The sequence below is a fragment of the Andrographis paniculata genome, unplaced genomic scaffold (genome assembly GCF_009805555.1).
Source record: "Andrographis paniculata isolate CXL003 unplaced genomic scaffold, ASM980555v1 Contig51END, whole genome shotgun sequence".
In the NCBI taxonomy this organism is placed as follows: domain Eukaryota; kingdom Viridiplantae; phylum Streptophyta; class Magnoliopsida; order Lamiales; family Acanthaceae; genus Andrographis; species Andrographis paniculata.
In genome coordinates, this window is record NW_026137586.1 from 3,737,761 (window position 1) to 3,758,266 (window position 20,506).

Below are 20,506 nucleotides of genomic sequence, written 5' to 3' on the forward strand. Positions count from 1 at the left end.
AAATTTTTATACAGTATTGATATATACTATGTCATACCCAAAGACGAAAATTTAAAATAATAATTTTGGTATCAATATTTTAAATTATTTTTACATATCTATATATTGAATACTAAAATAAAATATCAAATTATATATTGTCACCGTACTAAAAAAATTCAATACGATACTAGATCATATCGAAAATTTTAATATATTAAAATTTTTAATATGATTTTTTTTATATATATATACCAAATGTTTATATATTTTTTACTCTATATAATTTAAAAGTTATATAAATTATAATAAAAAAAATTAAAAAATAAGTATAAAAATTTAAAGAGTGGGGTGGGGGAGGGGGGCTCCAGCCCCTTGTCCCTGCATATTTCCGCTCCTGATAATGCGGTATCAAAGTATGTGTTATATAATTATGTCCTACTTTTTTATAATATATATTAATTGGGTCAAATCAACAAATGCTATATATTTTTAATATACATATGCTGATTGAGTTAAATTTACACCGCTTGACCAAATCAACATGGTAACTAAAACCATATATATATATATATGCACATTATGGTAACATAAATTATATTATCATAATTCATGTAAAATATCATATGAAATACCTATTTACATTATATTAGTGTGTTTGGTTAGCATCTTGCGGCCGGTTGATACTATGCTCCCAATTTTTATTCTAAAATATTACATCACATGAGACTCACTCAAACTCTATTTAAAATTTTTTATTTCTATTTCTTTCTTTAAGAAAACATTCCCTATTTATTTTTAAAATTAATTTATTTTAATTATAAATAATTATTTATATTTTAATTTTTTTTTTGTATTATAGAAAAATTTATTCTCGAAAAAATGATATCTATATTAAATATATTTTATTAAAATTCAGTTATTAAAATAATTAAATACACATTTAAATTTTTTTAAATCACATATATTACATCATAAATCAAATATTAATTGAATAAATTACTTCCAACGCAACTTTCAACTAAAAAACTCAACCGCTAACCAAACGCAACCTAAATAATTATTATAATTTAAAAATTTTTACTATTGTAAAACACATCAAAATATGAAAATAATCAAAATACAACCAAACAAACTCTATTTGTAATATGTTAGAATTCTCCTCTTCGAACACGTACTTAATGACAGAACTAGGTTTCGAACTTTGGAGTGCAAAACATCAATTTATTTCTAGTGATTTGACATGCTTTCTTTAGTTCTCCTTGACACAATAACAATTTAGTAGAGGAATTTAACAGTTTTTTTGAAAAATGGCCCAAGTCAAATATCATTTAAAAATATAGTATTGGAAGGAGTTTTGAGAACTTATATATTTATAAACTATAGAAGTTCTCAAAAACTCTTAGATATAAAATGATAAAAGTTTCCGAAACACTTAAAACATTAAAAATAGTAATTTTCGAAACTCTTATTTTCTCTCACAACTACTTATTAATATAGGGGAATCATAGGATTTGTCAAAACTCCTACAATTGGTAATGTAGGAGTCTTGAAAAAAAAAATTTCATGAAAAATAGTTATAAAAATTCATATATTTTTTATTATAGGAGTTTTAAAAACTCATATACTTTTAATTTCAATTTACACCATCTTAAACGATTTTATTGTATTCCAAATTCTGTGTAGGGTATGTTTGTTTCTGAAGCAAAATTTTTGCTCAAGAAGTCCAACTTTTCGATATTATTTTTTTGACTAAATTATTTTATAGTTTTATGCAATATTTTGTATTATATTGTTTGTAGGCAACATTTTGTTTTATATTGTATTTGTTGTTTGATTACAAATTTATTTTCATATGATATTTACTTTGGGGGAAAATTGCAAAAAATATCCCACACGTATACCCCATTATCACTTTTGTCCGTATTTATCTCACTGGCAAAATATATCTCAAATGTTTGCAAAAGTCACTAATTCTATCATTTAGCCGCACGTAGCCGCGCGTGATTGCGCGTAAGGACGCGTGGTGTGAATGTCACGCACGGACAAAAGATATAAATAGCGACTTTTGTAAACATGTGAGATATATTTTGCCAGCGAGATAAATACAGGACAAAAATGATAATAGGGTATAAATGTGAGATATGTTTTGCAATTTTCTCTTTATTTTGCCGTTGTTTTTAATAATTAGTTGTTTGGTGATTGTGTATTTACTTGTAATTTTATAACATCTTAGTTGTTTATTTTAATATTATTTGTAAGGTTTATATTGATATATTATTAATTTTCATAATGTATTTATGTATATTTCTTATCATAATATTTTTATATATTGATTATTTTTATAATATATTAATTTTATTCTTATTAGATTTATTTAATATAATTTTTTTTTTACAGAAGTAAATAACGAGTAGTGGCTAGAGCAATATTGATATTATGTTGTTGAGATGATAACATTATACAAAAGTCAAATATAATAGAATATGATTGTGATCCAGTGTATGACAGCTGTTCATCGAGATAGTACATTTGAATATTAGAAAGTTTAAGTTACAATTTGACCGAAAAAAGTCGGATGCAATATTCTTTGTGAATGCTTCAATCTGCAACACTTTTTAAATTCAGACAAATAAGACTAAACTTATGATTGATAATGGCAGATATTATCGTATATTTATATAGATAAATTATAAGATATAATTAATATTATGGATAGATTTTACTCATTTTGGCATATTATTGATTGGTGCAAAGAAATGAAGTAATTCACGCTCATACCATGTTTTCGATCAAAGAATTTTGGAAAGACTTGATCTAAGCTTGCATGTCAAAGAAAGTGATGGATTACGGAGATTGAGACGTAATTGTAGGCATGATGAATGAGATTGAGTGATTAAAGACGCGTTGAAGAACTGATCATCTCAAAAAGGGGGCCAAGGCATGGGATGAGATATCACAACTTACACTCACATTTCATAACTTGAAGGATTGGGCGAGGCATTTGAGCGGAAGCGCCACCGGGAGATCATCAGTATCTTCATCTTATTGCTTTTTTTTTTTTTTTTTTTTTTTTTTTTTTTTTTAGCATGAGTAGTTAGTTTTCTTTATTCTAGTCCATGGTTGAATTTAGATTTCAGATTTGGATTTATGAGATTATTTTTTTATTTAAATTGCATATTGTTTATGAAATTGGTATTTGTGCAATTTCTGTGATTTATAACTACAATTGTTTTGTTTAATCTTTTATCGCGGCCGGATTTTAGATTTGTTTAGCAATTGTGTGCCAATTGAACATTTGCATCCGTAATTGTGCACTTGTCTGATAAAGTGGTAAATAGGTTGACAAGCTTAGTCTAGGAATTGCATGATCAAATAATTAAATCTTTTCGTAATTGATTGAATATTTGAATTGGGTTTTTATCGGGCTATTTTCAATTGAGAAAATTAATTTATGGTTGTACCTAAATTATTTCTTTGATTAGGGATACGTTTAATCAGTCATACCATTGCTGCCAATAAAGTAAGGAAAAATTGGGCGTTATGATCGTATCTAATGCCTATAACCAATTTATCAATTGAATAACAAGATTATTTAAAATCGATGATCGAATATTTAATCCGGTTTCTTGTTCACTCCTTAGGCTAGAAGTTTAATCTCATTGAAATCTAAATTTTATTGTTTATTTTAATTATCTTAGTGAATTGTTAATCTATCCCCCCAATATTTGAATTTGTGAGAAAATGGAATTAAATTTCACAGTCCCTGTGGATCGACCTCGGCACCACTTGCTACGTGGCAATTATGGTGTTAGAGTATTTTTATTGGAAGCACCGAGGCTACCAATTTTTGGCGTCGTTGCCGGAGACTGACGTTTGATTTATTTCATGTTTTTTTTTTCATTCAATTATATATATTTTTATTATATATTATATATTTCAATAGTTTATGCCCCGCTCTTCTCGCGCATAAAATTTAATATACGAAGCAAAAATCAGAGATTAGCGAGGACATTGCGGAAGGAAGCAAAAAAAAAAAAGGCTGAAATTTCGTAAGGCTTCGAGTTCGAGCTGAATATTTATACTATTTATTTTTTATATTAAGCCTGTAATTGTCAGTAAAGTAAGAGCACAAGCAACGGCTCTCGCGTAGAAGCCCTTCCTAGCCTTTTCGAAGTCATTGTGTCAGATAGTCGAAATTAGGGGAACGCAATGGCCGTCGCTTCCACACCCCAATCTCGATTTGAAATAGACGCCGCTCGGTGAAGACGAAGCCATGTCGAGGAGGTCTGTCACTTCTCTCTCCTCCCCTCTCCCTCTTGTCTTCTCTTTTCCCCTTCTCCTGTTCTCCACATTCATTTTTTTCTTCCCCTTCTCCCTATTCGTACTGCTCTTTCTCGTTTCTCCCAAATCATTTTCTTCTTTGTCTCTTCTCCGTTTGTCATCTTCCTCTTCTCTTCTCAGTTCATATCTCCCAAGAAGAAGGCCACTCTGCCGATGAGTGTGAAGTTCGATAGGAAATTATCCGCGGGTAGTATATCCCCAACCGATGCACAAATTTCATCGAAGAAATTGAATACAGGTGCGCATTTAAGGATAAATTGCAATTAGAACTTTGTGAAGTTTAATTTTTGTATTATATGAAATAATTTCTATATGCGATTTCTTCCTAGGGTTCTTCAAATGGGATGTGTGTTCCATTATTGATCTGCTTTAGGTGTCAAGCGAAAATTACTTGCGAGTCATAGTTTTTGTATTTTTTTAGGTAAATTAACATTGGTGATAGGAACAAAAAATATGATAAAATTGTGGGTGGCTCTGTCGGCAACGGTACCAAGTGTAGGTGTAGGGGGATATTCGTTATCGATTTAATTGTTTTAATCTATGTGAGCATGCGGGGAAGTGCTCCGATGTGTTGATTTTTCATGTGTTGTCTATGTGAAAAATTGAATTTAATAAAAAACACTTCAATTATCCATTATTGTGGTAAGGCACTTCGAATAAACCGGTAGTGATGAAGATACGGCTATGTTGATGCATTTATGAAAATAACTTATGAATCCCACAAACAACATTCAACATGTTTTAGATGCAACACGCCTACCAGCGCATGATGAAATGAACAAATAACTTCGACTCTGTAGTGTTGTCGGGAGATGTTCACAACTGTATTAGGTTATTTCATAACGTGGTACCATTCACAACTTTGTTGAAAGTGTTCTCAATTCTTGGGGGGAAACACTCTTCCTACAGCAATACTTTCTTACTACAGCATTATAATTAGTGTTGTTATTAGTTATTCGTCTAGAAATATGTTGCTGCTGTGCGTGAGATGCGATGACAATGTTTCCAACAAATATGTAATGGCTTAAGTGATCTCACGAATGCCAAGTCCACTTTCCCTTGTGAAGTCATAGTAATTATGTATATGTAGCAATATGATTTAGTCTCGAGACACAGGGAGAGAGTGACGGAGAAATGTGACATTAAAACAATTAAATCCTTCGTCATATATTAGTTTACAATAGAAGGTTAGTGAAATAGAAATCTAAGGATGGCTATTTTATAATATCAGACATGTTTTATTAGTCAGTTAATTATATGAATATATATTTACAAACAGCCTTTCTGTTTTGTCATTGGTATTTTGGTTCAAACGATTCGATGCACAAACATCCACAAATATGTATGATTTAGATATATCTGCTGCCCCTTTGGGTGTTAGTTTTGTCCAGCGAATTAGAGTCTAGTAAGTTCCTTTGGTTTTTACTATTTTTTTTAAAGTGTGTACAATATGCTATTTATAGCGAAATTATTGTATTTTAATGCAACGTGTGAACAGAATGGCAGACTAGGGATACGAACATAGGGTTGATGATGATACAGTTCAAGGCCTCATGGAAATGCCTGAGCGCAGCAGCAGAGTTCACTCTGAGCCCCAGGATCCTTCACATTGCACTCAAAGTACCCCAAATATGGCCACATAGTAGTCATCCTTACCGAACCAATTTCATATGAGCTTCAGCCAGCCTCATCATCCGGTGCAGTACTTTATGCAACACAATGACCCATGATTCTACCAAAACATGTGGACTGTCAGGCTGCCAGGTAGCTGGTTGCAGCATGCTCAACATGATACCCAATTATCGTAGGCCCACACCACTCTATTGACTACAAACTGTCGGCTTTTTTCAAATGATACTCCTGGCAAAAGCATCCCCGCAGGCAGGGGTAAGGGAACAATCAAAGTTCAAATAAAAACTGGAATGCTGATGAGGATGTGCAGCTGGCTACGGCGTGGTGCAACGTATCAACCAATGTCCTGGTAGGTGTAGGCCAAAAGAGAGAGAAGCTTTGGGATCGTGTACGTGTACGTGATGATTTTGCATGGCTGATGGAAAAGATTCACAGAGTACCGAGGGATGAAAATAAAAGAACCCCGGGAGCATGCGAGAATAGGATGACGGAGATCAAATCACAATGCAGTAAACGGACTGCAATACGAGTTCATGCTGAGGGACAGTACCGGAGTGGGTGGAGTTCGGCTGATTTTGTAAGTTCATTTGAATCTATCATTGTGCATTTACACATTCATTACATGGCGCTTCCATAACATTCGTACCATTTACTTTTCAGGAACACTACTGCGAACAATTTTTTGTTGAAAAGAATCAGATCAGTTTTAAGCATCATGCGTGTTGGCGTATTCTAAAGGATCAACCAAAGTGGATGGAGTTTGTAACGGGTAAGACAAGGTGCCACATTCAAGCGAGAATGAAAGAGGGTGTGAGCGACGCACCATCCGGAGGGAGGCGCACGATCAATCACCCATAACCCCAATAGACCTCTCTCAATAGGAAATGCATGTGGACGCTGAGGGTTCCAATAAAAGGCCTGGCCGGACGGAGTTAAGTGGGCCTGCAGCGGTAGATATGGATCGGCCACTCAGGGTTAAAAAGGCAAAGAATGTCCACAAAGTTAATAACCAACGTCAACATAGGATCAGGCAATATGAAGAGTCACAAACCTCAGTAACACGGAGCATCACTGGCAGTCTCATGGCTCTTGATTCGTCACAAGCGGACAGATGGTCTAAGATGGAGGAGATCGAATCAAAGCGGGAAAAGATGATAGACGAAAGATCAAGCGAACATGTATATTATTTTTGCCATCCATTATTTATTGAGCCAATACAAGCTTGATAATATGTTCTCAAACAAGAATATTCAATAATTTTCTCTTAAAAATATCGAATCACATAGCGAAAAATAATATGTTCCTGCAGCATTCGGCACGGATGGCCAGAGAGATTGTTCTACTGACAAGGGAGATGGCAAAAGTCAGCGAGGAATTGATTGTTGCGCTACGTAAGTTTGACCTTGCAAATCTCGTAACGGAGGTCTCACGAAAGGAGTATGCAATCAGGAGGGAACAACTGGATTACTACACTAACACACATAATGGTTCGTACAGCTCATGCAGTTACTACTCCCGTTATAAGTCAACGGACATGACCCTAGCACTGCCGAGTTGTGAATTTTGGATGAGTAAAACCTGAAACAGTCAATTAAAATGTCAGGCAAAGTAATCAATATCCATGAACCAACATCATTGTCTATTTGCGGGAGTGCAAAAATCTTTAAAATAGCTATTAACACTAAACTAAAAAAAAAAAAAAAAGTAACTACACGTAGTGATAAACAAATACATAAAATATAATTGAAAATACTGAAAAAGTAAATGTTTTGCTCCCCTTTTGTATTTGAACTTCCACCAATACATGAAAAAAAAACAAGTGAAAGACCACCGAGAGGCATCGCTTAGTACAAAATAAAAAGGCCAGGAATGGCCAGTTTCCAAAAAAAATTAAACTTCATTGATTGCCACTTTAAAGTTGATCACAATTTCATCGGCTTCGAGCAACACTCCATGTATTCCTGCGCTTTGAGTATGTGCTACAAATATATCACTCTTAAGTCAATGGCAATAGTAAAATAATTTCTATGAAATAAGGTAACTACGCCATGAGTTTAAGTATAGTAGGAAGAACACTACTGATAACTCTATCACATTTTAGAAGAAAATGGAATAGTTAAGCATCAGACAACGTAGCTGCACCGCCGTCAACAAAACCAACATTGCTAACAAATAACTTACTAACCTCATGGCATGGATTTAAAAGCAGAAATTGCACTCCGGCCTTTTAGAGCATCTTCCCATCTCACCAAATTTTTCCCTTCGAACATGTGAGTCTCCACAAAGCAACAGTTAACATCACAACAACGAGAACAATAAGGACAGTGCTAGCAATATTAAACAGTCAATTACAATAGGTTCATAACAAGTTTTGATCCTACATCGTCATCACTTACTAGGAGCAAATATTCTTCCTACAAAGCAAATAACCATAACATACCTTGGATGATTTAATAACCACAAAACTAACAACATTGATGTCGAAAAGACACTCAAAATAAAAACACATGAATAAGGTTTTGGGATCGTCGCCAGCAAACGCTGTCAACCGCCCAAGATGAAACGTTTTCAAACGTCGTGTGGTTGGTTACATCAGTCGCCTCGCCAAACCCCATCACCAGTTCCAGAACTGAACTAGCCTATCAGACCTGTCTGTCCGACCTACCGACCATTAGACTTGTTTGTCCGATTGTTGACCATCAGACCTGTTTGTCGGACCGCTGACCATTCGACCGATGGCCGCCAAACTAGAGCAACCGATCTTGGCCCTTCCGATCTGTCTGCCCGACCGAAAACCGACCGACCTTATCATTCGACCAGAGACCAACCGACGAGACCAACCCCCCGAGGACCTTCTCAACCCTAAACCCTATATCAGTTCCAGAACTCAAATAGCCCAACCGACCAATCCAGAGAGGAATCGGTAGTCAAAGAGTCTTTCGCCGCACCCACCAAGCGACCTGCATACCATCCGAAGGAGGTCAAACTGACAAGACTAAACAACCGACCCTGACCTGTGAACCAAGAAGAAACCGACCGAGGACCTTCCGGCCTGCCTATCCGACTGCTAAGCATCTCACCTGACAATCTGACCGAAAACAACCAACCAGAGCAACCGACTAGACCAAACAACCTAAGGGCAAACACCAGATTGTACGGAATTGCCACTTGAAAAGTCTATCCTGTCCCTCATTTCCAAAATAACAATTTACCGTCCGTTTTTACTACCTTCAAAAGACGAGCTTGTACGGATGTGTCACTTGAAAAGTCTATCCTGCCCCTTATTTCGAAAATAACAATTTACCCCTTCAACCTAGCTCTGTACTGATTTGCTTATCGACAACCCCTTCACAACTGTCTTTTCATACAGCCACTTGCTCTGCTCTTCCGCTTACCTCCTGAAATCGCAAGTCAAGCCGCCGTTCTTGGCGTCCAGTCACGCCTTTCTGTATCATCATCTTCATCACAATGTACTTTTCCTAAACAGTTGGGCTTTCCCCTGTGTGATCTTCGTTGTTGTGAACCGGAAGCGCGATTTTGATTCGGCCATCGAAAGTACAGATCTCTGCCTCGACCAGTTTTAGTTTAAGTTTTGTCTCGTTTTTGCTTCCGTAGAATTTAGTTATTGCTATTGTTGGCGTCTTTTAAAAGAAGGGCTATTTTTATTCTATTTTGTCATGGTGTTAATTCTTACCCACTGAATTTTGGAAGAAAAAGAGCCACAACTTATTGCATTATCTTTCGGGCAGCTGAAATACGAGGCTTACGGTAGAATTGGTTCTATTTTTTCAGGACCATGTTGTCATATTTCAATATGTTATGATGCAAATGGCCCTATTGCTCTCTGACCTTATAAATTGCATTCTATGTAAACTATTTGACTTAGAGTAGCATATTTATTTTTACGACTTTTTCGGCAATAGCGTTGATAAATTTGCTCTTTGTTATTTCTCATTTTCATATTGAGGGCTCTTGATTGTGGAAGAAATGGTCAAAACATAGAGTAATCTTGTGCAAAAAAAAATATATTTTTTGTTTAAACATGCTTGTTTTTCCCCAGTTAAATTTTAAAGTGAAAAGTAATTATCTTTAAATCTCATTGTTATTGAATTATTTGAGAAAGTTTTGTTTTTACCACGAACAAAATGGATTTAACATGTTTACTAATTTTCTATAGTTGACTTTAAAAGTAAAGCTAATGTATTAGTTGATTTGGGTATTAAAACTTGTATGTTGTTATCAATTTATATTTACTTTGTGGGGCATAAGTAAGCTTCTTATTTACTTTTTTTTTCGTTTTGTGTCTTTTTCTTTTTTCAAATTCTTATTATTTATTTATTTTCTACCTATAACTACTTTTTACAGCCCATGACACAATCTCAGTCATTGCAATGTATTAGACGTCGGCAACAAACATGTGATTGCCGATCAGCTAACCAAACAAGTAATAGTCAGTCGGTTAACCAAACATGTATGCACATTATGTCTTTTACTTTCGTTTTTTAGTTTATTAAATTTTTAAATGTTGTTACTTTACTTAATTTATTATGTATCTTCGTATCTATTGAAACTTTACTCATCTTGCCAGCATGCTCTCCACTACTATGATTGTCTGCCATTTATGTGTCGCCTTGGGTCGCACCCCAACCGACAAAATGTCGTTACTGTGGTGCATTATTATTCCACCGTGAGCATAAAACCCTATATTGTGCTGGTGGGAAGTTTTCCTTACCCCTATTGGACATGCCATCTCCCTTGCAAGACCTTTTCCTTAATCGCCATGAACTATCATCTCATTTTCGTACCTATGTTAGGACTTATAATAACTCTTTTGCTTTCTCTACATTAGGAGTTCACTATAACGTATCTTTATGTAATAATGATCACAACTTATATATATTTCGTGTTAACAATACAATTCACCATTTCATTAACTCATTGCTCCCCTCAACAAATGTACGGAGAAACCTGCAACTTTATTACTATGATCCTACACAAGAGCTTGCCACACGTTTGAGTAATTACCCTACTTTACATACATCTATTGTTACAATCTTGATTGAGTTGTCTCATCTGAACCCTTATGCAAGTTTATTCCGTCAATTGTATACAATGCCTTGTCTTGATAACTATAAAATATTTCTAAAAACCTCCAATCGATTAGATCGAAGAGTGTATAATCTTCCACGGGTTGATGATATATCAATTATATGGCAAGATGGGTCTTCAGATTGTCCCCAATTATCTAGAGACATAAAAGTATATCCGGTTGATGGTTCTGTGAAAAAGGTTGATTATTATTCTTATGCCTATGATCCTGTTCAATATCCATTGATCCATCCTTTTGGCCAGCTAGGTTGGTATCCAGGTATTGTGAAAAATTATGCTACATCTTCGTCTTCCTCTACACAGTCAACACCTAATTTATCAGCAGAGTCGTTTTATACTGAACAAGTTGACCTATCAATAAATAGCTCCTCAGATTACAGTATGCAATTAGGGCGTAATAAACGCCGGATGGACAAGAGTCATGTCTCTATTAGAGAATACTATGCATATCGCCTCCAAATACGGCCTACAAGTCCTACTTTACTATTACATACTGGCCGTTTGTTACAACAATATATAACTGACCAGTACATAAAAATAGAAACTCAAAGGCTAGATTTTTTCAGGTCTGAACAAGTGCAAAAACAACACCGTCACGACACCATGCAGGGTATTCTAGACGCTTTTAACCAATCCCAACATGAACCGTTATCTATGATTGGACAACCAGTTGTCCTTCCATCTTCTTTCATTGGTGGTCCCCGTGACATGCAACAAAGATATATGAATGCTATGGCTCTTGTACAAGAATTTGGTAAGCCTGATTTTTTCCTTACAATCACTTGTAATCCACAATGGCCAGAGATTCAAGAAGTCTTAGAACCATTTGAATTATCAACTGATAGACCTGACATTGTTGCTCGAGTGTTTAGAATGAAACTTGAAAAACTAAAAAACGAACTCTTCAAACAACACTTGCTAGGTAAAGTGCAGGCGTATTCATATGTCATTGAGTTTCAAAAAAGAGGATTGCCACATGCCCATATGTTACTTATCATGTTTCCACAATTTAAATTACACAACCCGACAAGTTACGACAAATTTATATCTGCAAAACTTCCTAATAGTAACTTAAACCCCTACTTATTGCAATTGGTCTTGAAACATATGATGCATGGTCCTTGTGGCTCTCAAAACCCAACTAATGTGTGCATGGTTGATGGACAATGTAAGAATCATTACCCAAAGGAATTTGTGGATGAAACAATTCATACTCCAAATGGATATCCTAAGTATAAAAGACAAAATAATGGCATTTTTGTTATTGTGCGTGGACGTACTTTGGACAACCGTTGGGTGGTACCATATAATCCATATTTACTTGCTAAGTTTGATTGTCATATAAACTTGAAAGTATGCTCGAGTGTCAAACTTGTAAAATATCTCTACAAATATGTGTATAAAGGTCATGATCGGGTTGCATATACTGTGGGCTCAGTAACACCCGACACACCTCGTGATGAGATTATTGATTTCCAAACTGGCCGTTAGGTTGCTCCACCTGAAGCTTGTTGGCGTATTTTTGCATTCCCCTTGACAGATATGCACCCTCCTGTACTTGCTCTACAATTGCATTTACCTAATTTTCAGTATACTTCATTCAAAGTAACAGACTCTTTACAAGATGTTGTAACAAATGCACGTGCCCACAAAACTATGCTTACTGAATTCTTTGTCATGAATGCAACCAACGTATATGCCAAGGCACTTAATCTACTTTACAAAGAGTTCCCAAAACATTTTGTATGGGATCGAGCACACAATAATTGGAATTTTCGCAAACAAGGTTCAATAGTAGGGAGGATTGTTACAGCAAGGCCAACTGACCAAGAAAGATATTTTCTTCGCCTTCTTTTGCAGTACCGTCGTGCTCCTGTATCATACGAGGACTTAAGAACAGTTGATGGTGTTACACATGATTCATTTAGAAATGCATGTGTCGCGTTAGGATTATTAGAGAGTGATATTCCATTGGTGGATTGTTTGCGAGAAGCTGCACTTTTTCAAATGCCCCATGCTTTTGCACAATTATTTGCTACCATACTTGTTTTTTGTACACCATCTGAACCTATACAACTATGGGAGATGTTCAAACAATATTGTGTCCCAATTACCACAATCTCGTCTTCATTTCCACTTTTTCCTATTGATCGTGCTGCTGCCATAATTGTAGAAAAATTCCTTGAACCATTTGGTATGCATATTCATGACTTTGGAATATGCATGCCCGAACAGTCCGAAAATGGCCTAATTGAAATAACTTTACAACAGGCATCGCCTGCAGAATTTAACCTGGTCACACTCCCAGGAATTATTGACAAACTTAATTTACAACAACAGTTCGTCTTTAACACTATTATTGAGAAACTGCATAACAAGAAACCTTATGTCTGTTTTGTTGATGGACCAGCTGGTACTGGAAAAACTTTCTTATACACTGCTATTTTGTCATACACATCTGATCATACCATTAAATCTATTGTTGTAGCAACATCTGGAGTTGCTGCATCGCTCCTTCCTAATGGACAAACTGCCCACTCAAAATTCAAATTGCCATTGGATAGTAATGAGCATAAGACTTGTCAGATAAGCAAACAGTCTACCTTAGCAAATGAGTTACGACATACCAATCTAATTATTTGGGATGAAATTTCAATGGCAAGACGTGAACTAATTGAGGCTTTTGACACTACTATGAGAGATATTATGGATAACAACATCAGTTTTGGTGGTAAAGTTATAATCTTCGGGGGGGATTTTCGTCAAATTACTCCTGTCATAAGAGACGGAACAAAGGACCAGTACATCGAAGCAAGTTGTGTATCGTCTCCTCTATTTACACATGCATATAAGTTTCACTTAACTGTCAATATGCGGGCACAAAACGATAAATCATTTGCAACATTTCTTGAGGAAGTAGGGAACAACTCTTGTGTAAATAACAACAAAGGAGAGATTCAGATCCCAACAACTTCATTGATTAGCTTAGAAAATAATAACTTGTTGCAACTAATTGACAAGATCTACCCACAGAATTTACTCCATCCAAGTTCCTCTGCTGCATTAATAGGTAGATCTATACTGACACCAACCAACGAGACAGTTGATACTATTAACAATCAAATAATAGAAAGCATGTTTGGAGAACCAATCGTACTAATTGCAAGAGATGTAACTAAAGATCCATCACAACAAGCACATTATGAAGATTACCTAAATACTTTGACACCTAATGGTATGCCACCTCATAGATTAGTTTTGAAGACAGGTGCACCAATAATGCTATTGTGTAACTTAGACCCCACAAATGGCCTTTCAAATGGTACACGGCTTGTTTGCAAGCAAATTACACGCAATCTCTTACAAGCAGAGATTGCAACAGGCCCGCAAAAAGGAACTTTATGCTTTATACCACGAATACCTTTAAAGCTTAACAATATACATGAATGCTCTGTTGAGTTCATACGTACTCAATTTCCAGTGAAGTTGTGCTTCTCAATGACCATTAACAAATCACAAGGGCAGACATTAGACGTTGTTGGAGTGTACATGAAACAACCAGTATTTATGCATGGCCAACTATATGTTGCATTATCACGAGTAAAATCTTTTGACTCTTTGCATGTCCTCATTCCTTCAGACATCAACACTGGAATACATTCTTCTTGGACGAAAAACATAGTTTACAAGAAGCTTTTACAATTGGCTGGCATTAATATACCTCCACTTCCAAATCCCACATAGTCCACATCCATAAGAGCCCACCTCCTACCCTTACTCCCACATTATTGTCAACAATCTATTTCTTTCTTATTTCAGTTTTTGCCTTTTTATGTCACATCTCATGCCTTCTTTAGTTTGTTTCTGGTGATTTTTCATGGATTATATTTTTATGGAGGCTTAAATCAAACATGGTAAGTTCTCTAATATTTTTATGATTCACTTAATTTTGTTAGTGTGAGTTACAGTTATGCTCCATTTATTTATTTATGAATCTTCTATTTCTGTCGGAATTTTCAGTCCTGCTTTTTCCTATTGTTCGATGCAAGCTCATTTTTAGCCATTTATATTGTTATGCATGTATGGTTTCTTCATGTAGCATATATGTAAATAGAGTTTCTATCATCTGCACCTTATGTACATATATTATCTCTTATAGATTGCTCTGCTATTTGTTGTCAGATGTCAACACTTTGAGTTTGTTATACCTCTGGCAAAATATGTGAAGGGTATGTACGACACCAAAGTATCTGATGGCATGCGCTTTCAGAAGCTATTTGAAACTAAAGAATCCAGTGTTCATTGCTAGGTTGGACATTCATTGTAGTTTGTATTATAAAAATTACATCTTCTTATTGAGTTCTTCAATACGTGCTTAACTACAGGAATATGGCCACAATTACTCACATAAGTGACTTGGATGCTATTAGGTGGACAAATTCACATTAGCGTTCTGTGAAGGTATGATATTCATTCGAAATTTCGTAAATGACTATAGAAGAATTAACTTGTCTATTGTACTAAAGAGTGTGGATGTACTTACCTATGAATGTAATTGCTTATTTGCTTATTATATTTTTTATTTGGTATTATCATACACTTAAATGCAGTGACATTAGAGATTCTAAGATCAGTGTCATTCACAGGCTAAGAGAGGGCATTGGTTTGTTAGTGAATCAGTGTTTCTTGCTCTCCTACACCTTTTAGAATACAATTAAATTGTAATTATAGCGTTTCAAATTAGGTAATGATCTTGTATTTAATTCTTCAGCTCTGATCCAAACATTTTCGAACTTCTAAGATCAGAATTGAGCATCGAAGATCCTGCTAAGATATAGTATCAAATGGTAATTTATCAAAGAAATCGACAATAGTTTTGATCTAAATTCGTATTATAGTGGTGATCAAACTTGTCATTAGATGACATTTTTTATCGTGATTCCAATTTTTCTTCGTAACGAGATCGTTCCCCTTAATGTTATCAATGAATAATTTGTGCACTATGTTTGCTTTCAAATGACTATACAGTAAACATATTTTTGATATTGTGTTATGTATTGATTTATTTAGCAATACGGAAATTATATTTCAATCTTCCTAAGCTAATCTTCTTTGTATATGTCCTGCTTATCATTTGCTATTGGACAATGTTGTACAGAAAATGCTGGGAATGAATCAATCCATATACACAGCCATAGATGTTTCAAAGTCCATTAATGGTTTAGAGATCAAGTATGTGGATGTATCACCATTGTTGTTTGTCAGCACTGATCTCTAGATTAATGGGAGATAACTGCCTACAGTACCGGATTTCAGTCAGAAGATTCTTGCTGCCGACAGCATACTCTTTGCTTAACTGGAATACATTTACTCAACGACCGGAAACTTTTATTTACATATATGATGCATATGCTGTTCCATTACAGCCTTACATTAATTTAGTCCATACTTATTTGGTAAACAACAAAGTCTAATGTGGTCTTAATCCCTAGAACCATTTCATCTCAACATGATTTTTGTAAGATAGAATAAAATCCATTCTACAGCTGCAACTCCAAAATTCTGGGGGCAAAACTTTTAGTGCAACATCACTTTCATAATGATGGAACATGCATTATCTCATCAGCTTGATCCTTGTTAAGATTAATATTGAATGATTACAACTGATATCTTCGTTTTTATATACTATGTTATCACCTCTGCGTCTAGGTGTTTTTTTTCCCGCTCAGTGTGTCAAAGTTTTTTAACGATTTTTATGCAACAATTTAGTCATTTTAGAACAAGTACAATCCAACTGAAGAAAAGATTATAACCAACATGATATGTTTTTCAACATTGAAAGTTTCGCTCGTGTGCCTATTGCCTAATGCAAGGTATGTTGCCCTCAATAATTCTTAAAGTAGATAATCACCACTTTTGTATTCAATAAGCGAGCATTTACCACTCAATACCCTAACAAATACTAATAACAGAAAACATTTACAATCCAAAACCAAAATCAATTGACCAATTTACAGATAATAATTAACCATAACAAAATAATAACGTGATAATAATTAAAATAACTACCATTTCAACCCGTGCTATGCACGAGTGCATACATAATTAAAATATTTAGAAATTAATTAATCAACTATAAATGATAACTATTTCTAAAATAGTATTATATTATACATGTATATTTAAATGTTAATTTTTATTTGACAATAATTAAAATAATTAACTATATTTATTATTAAACTATTGAAATAAAATAAAAATAAAAATATAAAATACAAAATTAATTTTAATTGAATCTATCATTGAAATTTGTACTCAATTAATAAATATATAAATTTAATTTCAAATAATATATAATGAACAATATTATATTAACCCATATCTTTATATAAGATAATATAAATAAAAAGTAAAATAAAAATTATAGAGAGGAAATATAAAATATAATTATTGTTGAGCATAAAAAATAATAATAATAATAATAAATAATGGCAGTAGGATGCTGGATCGGTCAGGATATAAACCGAATGGCCCACAAGTCGGGACAAAAAATGTCGGACAGGCGCAGATGTCTATGAACACGAAGGTCGGGCAAGGAAAAAGTACGGACAGACGCAGAGGTTTGTGTAGAGGACAGTCTGTCCATCTAAGGAGATAAGACAAATAAAGTTGGTCGGTTGCTCTGTAGTCGGGACCGCTGTCGGTTGATCTGTGTTCGGGACCACAGTTGGTTGGTCTGTCAACCCTTCTCCTGTCGACACGTGTCCTCATCCGACCACAGTGTCATTCTCACTTTCTACAATATCTAACTCCCTGGACCGACCGCAGACTTTCCGCTTTATTGATCCAACTGCAAACCTCCCGACTTACAAACCCCCGACCTCAGTATTTCCCGACCTGATGACCTTCCCACCTATGGACTTTCCGTCCTGACGACCTTCCGACCTGAGGATTTCCCGACCTGGGGACCTCAAGACGTAGGACCTTCCGACCTGAGCACTTACCGAGCTGCAGAGCTCCGACCTGGGTATCTCCAGACCGGAGTACCTCCCGACCGGAGGACATTCCGACCTCCAAACGTCCCGACGTGGGGATTTTCCGACCTCCGAACTTCCCGACTTCCGGACCTCCCGACGTGAGGACCTTCCGCCTTGAGAACCTCCCGACCTGAGGACCTTTCCGACCCGCAATTTCCTTAGAAATATATTTACTATTCCTGAGTTTCCAACAGGGCCCCTCCGCCAGTTTCATCAAGTGCATTCCTACACACATTTTTCTTTTTACCCTAAGCTTTTTAACATAATTCAAAATTTCATATGTAACAATTTTACTATTCTACATTACTTAGAAATCCCTAATCTCAGGGTGATATTTCTCTATTTTCCGATTTTGACGTCTGAACTATTTGGTCCCGACCGGGTCCAATCTCCTCATTCGCCCAACCTAGAGGATTTACCCGACCGGTTTTGGACAAATTCAAAACTCATCCGACCTGGTTACTGCAAATCATATTCGGACTTTCAAAAGCCCATTGGACATTTCGGATGACCTAATCTTGGCAGGCCTATTTCCTAAATCCTATCCATTATTTTGTGCTCAACAACTTGTCTCGTCCCGCCGAAACGTCACTCCTCGAACTACAGAAGACGTGACGTTTTAGGGTTACAATGTGATCATCACACTGCGCTGCGTCAAATCAAAGGGTTTATGTTAAACCCCACTTCAACTTCTCAAACTTACACATTCACAATTCTAAAACCCTTTCTGCTCTCGTATAACTCCCTCCTTCGTTTTCTCCTTCAACCTTTCCTTACCCTCGCGTAAATGGCTAACCAATACGTTCCTGCACTCCCTTTTGATGGAACTGAACCCTCAATACCCCTTGTATCTTCCAAAGTTCTTACCCCTACAATCCGCCCTTACTGCACTACCACTGCGGATGCTGAGCGTATGAGTTCAGTCATTGTTCAAGTTTCTCCCATTATCGTCAACAATGAAGCGTTCAAACCGGAACGCCTTCTAGATAGCATCAAGACTCACTTGACCGACCCAAAAGATGCTTACCGGAAATGGTACGCGAGGCTCCTTCCACATTTTGAAAATCAATGGAAAGCCCAAGGGATCGATAAAGCTATTCTCCTTTCGACGCAACCCCTCTACCTCCATGACAAGGTTTTGATGGCCATGGCGGCTTTTTGGCATTCACAAACAGGTGCCTTTTTCCTCCCTTCAGGTCCAATGGGTCCAACCCTAATGGATGTAGCAGTGATCGCGCATTTGCCGATCACAGGAGAGGACCCCGTTCTGGTTTCTCTGGGGAATCAAGAACTTTCCCCCAACCATCAAGGTTGGGCTCTGGCCAAACTGCCTGAAAGAGAAAGAGGGTGGACATACTTTGTCAATAAATATCAGGGTAAGGAGGATACCCCTGTTTCCGAGTTGGAACATACTGCTTTCCTCCTCTTTTGGCTCTGCAGGTATATTTTCTTCCCCATTTTTAAACCTCTTTGATATACACAAAGTTTGATTGTTGAGCTTACATTTCTTTCTTCTTATCTTTCACAGATATATCATTCTCTCCCCTTCTAAACTTGTCCTTTCAACTCATATTGACCTAGCCATTTATCTGGCATGTGGTCATTTATCTTCTTTAGGTACCTTATTTCTAGCCAACCTCTTTGAAGGTTTAACCCGAGTAAGTTCCCGTCTTACAGATACCAAAAAGGCGGATACTGCAGCCTCAAGACCATTTTGGTTCCTGGAACTGTGGTTCCGTCTATACTTCCCCTCTGTATTTTTTGGTCGCCTCCCAATTTCTCCTAACCCTTATAGGTCTATTGGCTATGCTTTAGCCAGATTCACCCCGAACTCTTCTTGTCTAAAATCCTCTGACTCTATAATAACCCAAATTTTGACCGAAGATCGGAACAATTCCCGTTTTTTTGTATATACAACCTTAATGCAATATTCGACCGATCTTTTCTTCCTTTATCCCGACCCAACCTATCCTTTAACTCGCCCAGATCCTCTCCCTCACCCGACCTATATTTTCCCCTGGGACGCCGCAATAAAACCCCGATCTTTGTTTTCTAGCAGAAGGTCGGATAAGAAGAATCGTAGATCATTTTTTACTTACAATTACCAACCTCAATTTTTGTCGAGGCAATTTGGTTGCTGCCAGGGCATACCAGGGCCATTAGCCAGTCCTCACCTCATATTTCAAAGCCCCGAGGGTCTGGTGATTCCCGAACTCATCCCGACCTATATTTCTCAACTCACCAGCTACATCACCTCGAATTCATATCTCCCGTTCTGCCCAAAACCTTCGACAACCGAAGATTTCCCTTCCTGGTGGTCGGCCACCTGGTCTTTACTTGCCCCTTCGACTGACCAATTGGTCGGGAGACTTGCTCCACCCCCAGCTCTGGCTCTTGGCTCCCCC

The 20,506-nt window shown here is 36.2% G+C and overlaps 1 protein-coding gene and 2 long non-coding RNA genes across 3 annotated transcripts; all 3 read left to right on the forward strand.

Annotated features, from left to right (window-relative positions):
• Positions 1-4,115: 4,115 nt before the first annotated feature.
• On the forward strand, positions 4,116-7,196 carry LOC127253611 (uncharacterized). The gene is made up of 4 exons (XR_007839281.1): positions 4,116-4,266; positions 4,444-4,561; positions 5,822-6,532; positions 6,616-7,196. It is a non-coding gene; the product is annotated as an uncharacterized LOC127253611 (long non-coding RNA).
• A 5,410-nt stretch (positions 7,197-12,606) lies between these two features.
• On the forward strand, positions 12,607-14,808 carry LOC127253573 (uncharacterized). Its single transcript, XM_051278224.1, has one exon. The coding sequence runs from the start codon at positions 12,607-12,609 to the stop codon at positions 14,806-14,808; it is 2,202 nt and encodes a 733-aa protein (XP_051134181.1).
• Positions 14,809-14,817: 9 nt separating this feature from the next.
• On the forward strand, positions 14,818-16,567 carry LOC127253848 (uncharacterized). The gene is made up of 4 exons (XR_007839349.1): positions 14,818-14,978; positions 15,247-15,373; positions 15,450-15,525; positions 16,223-16,567. It is a non-coding gene; the product is annotated as an uncharacterized LOC127253848 (long non-coding RNA).
• Positions 16,568-20,506: the final 3,939 nt, after the last annotated feature.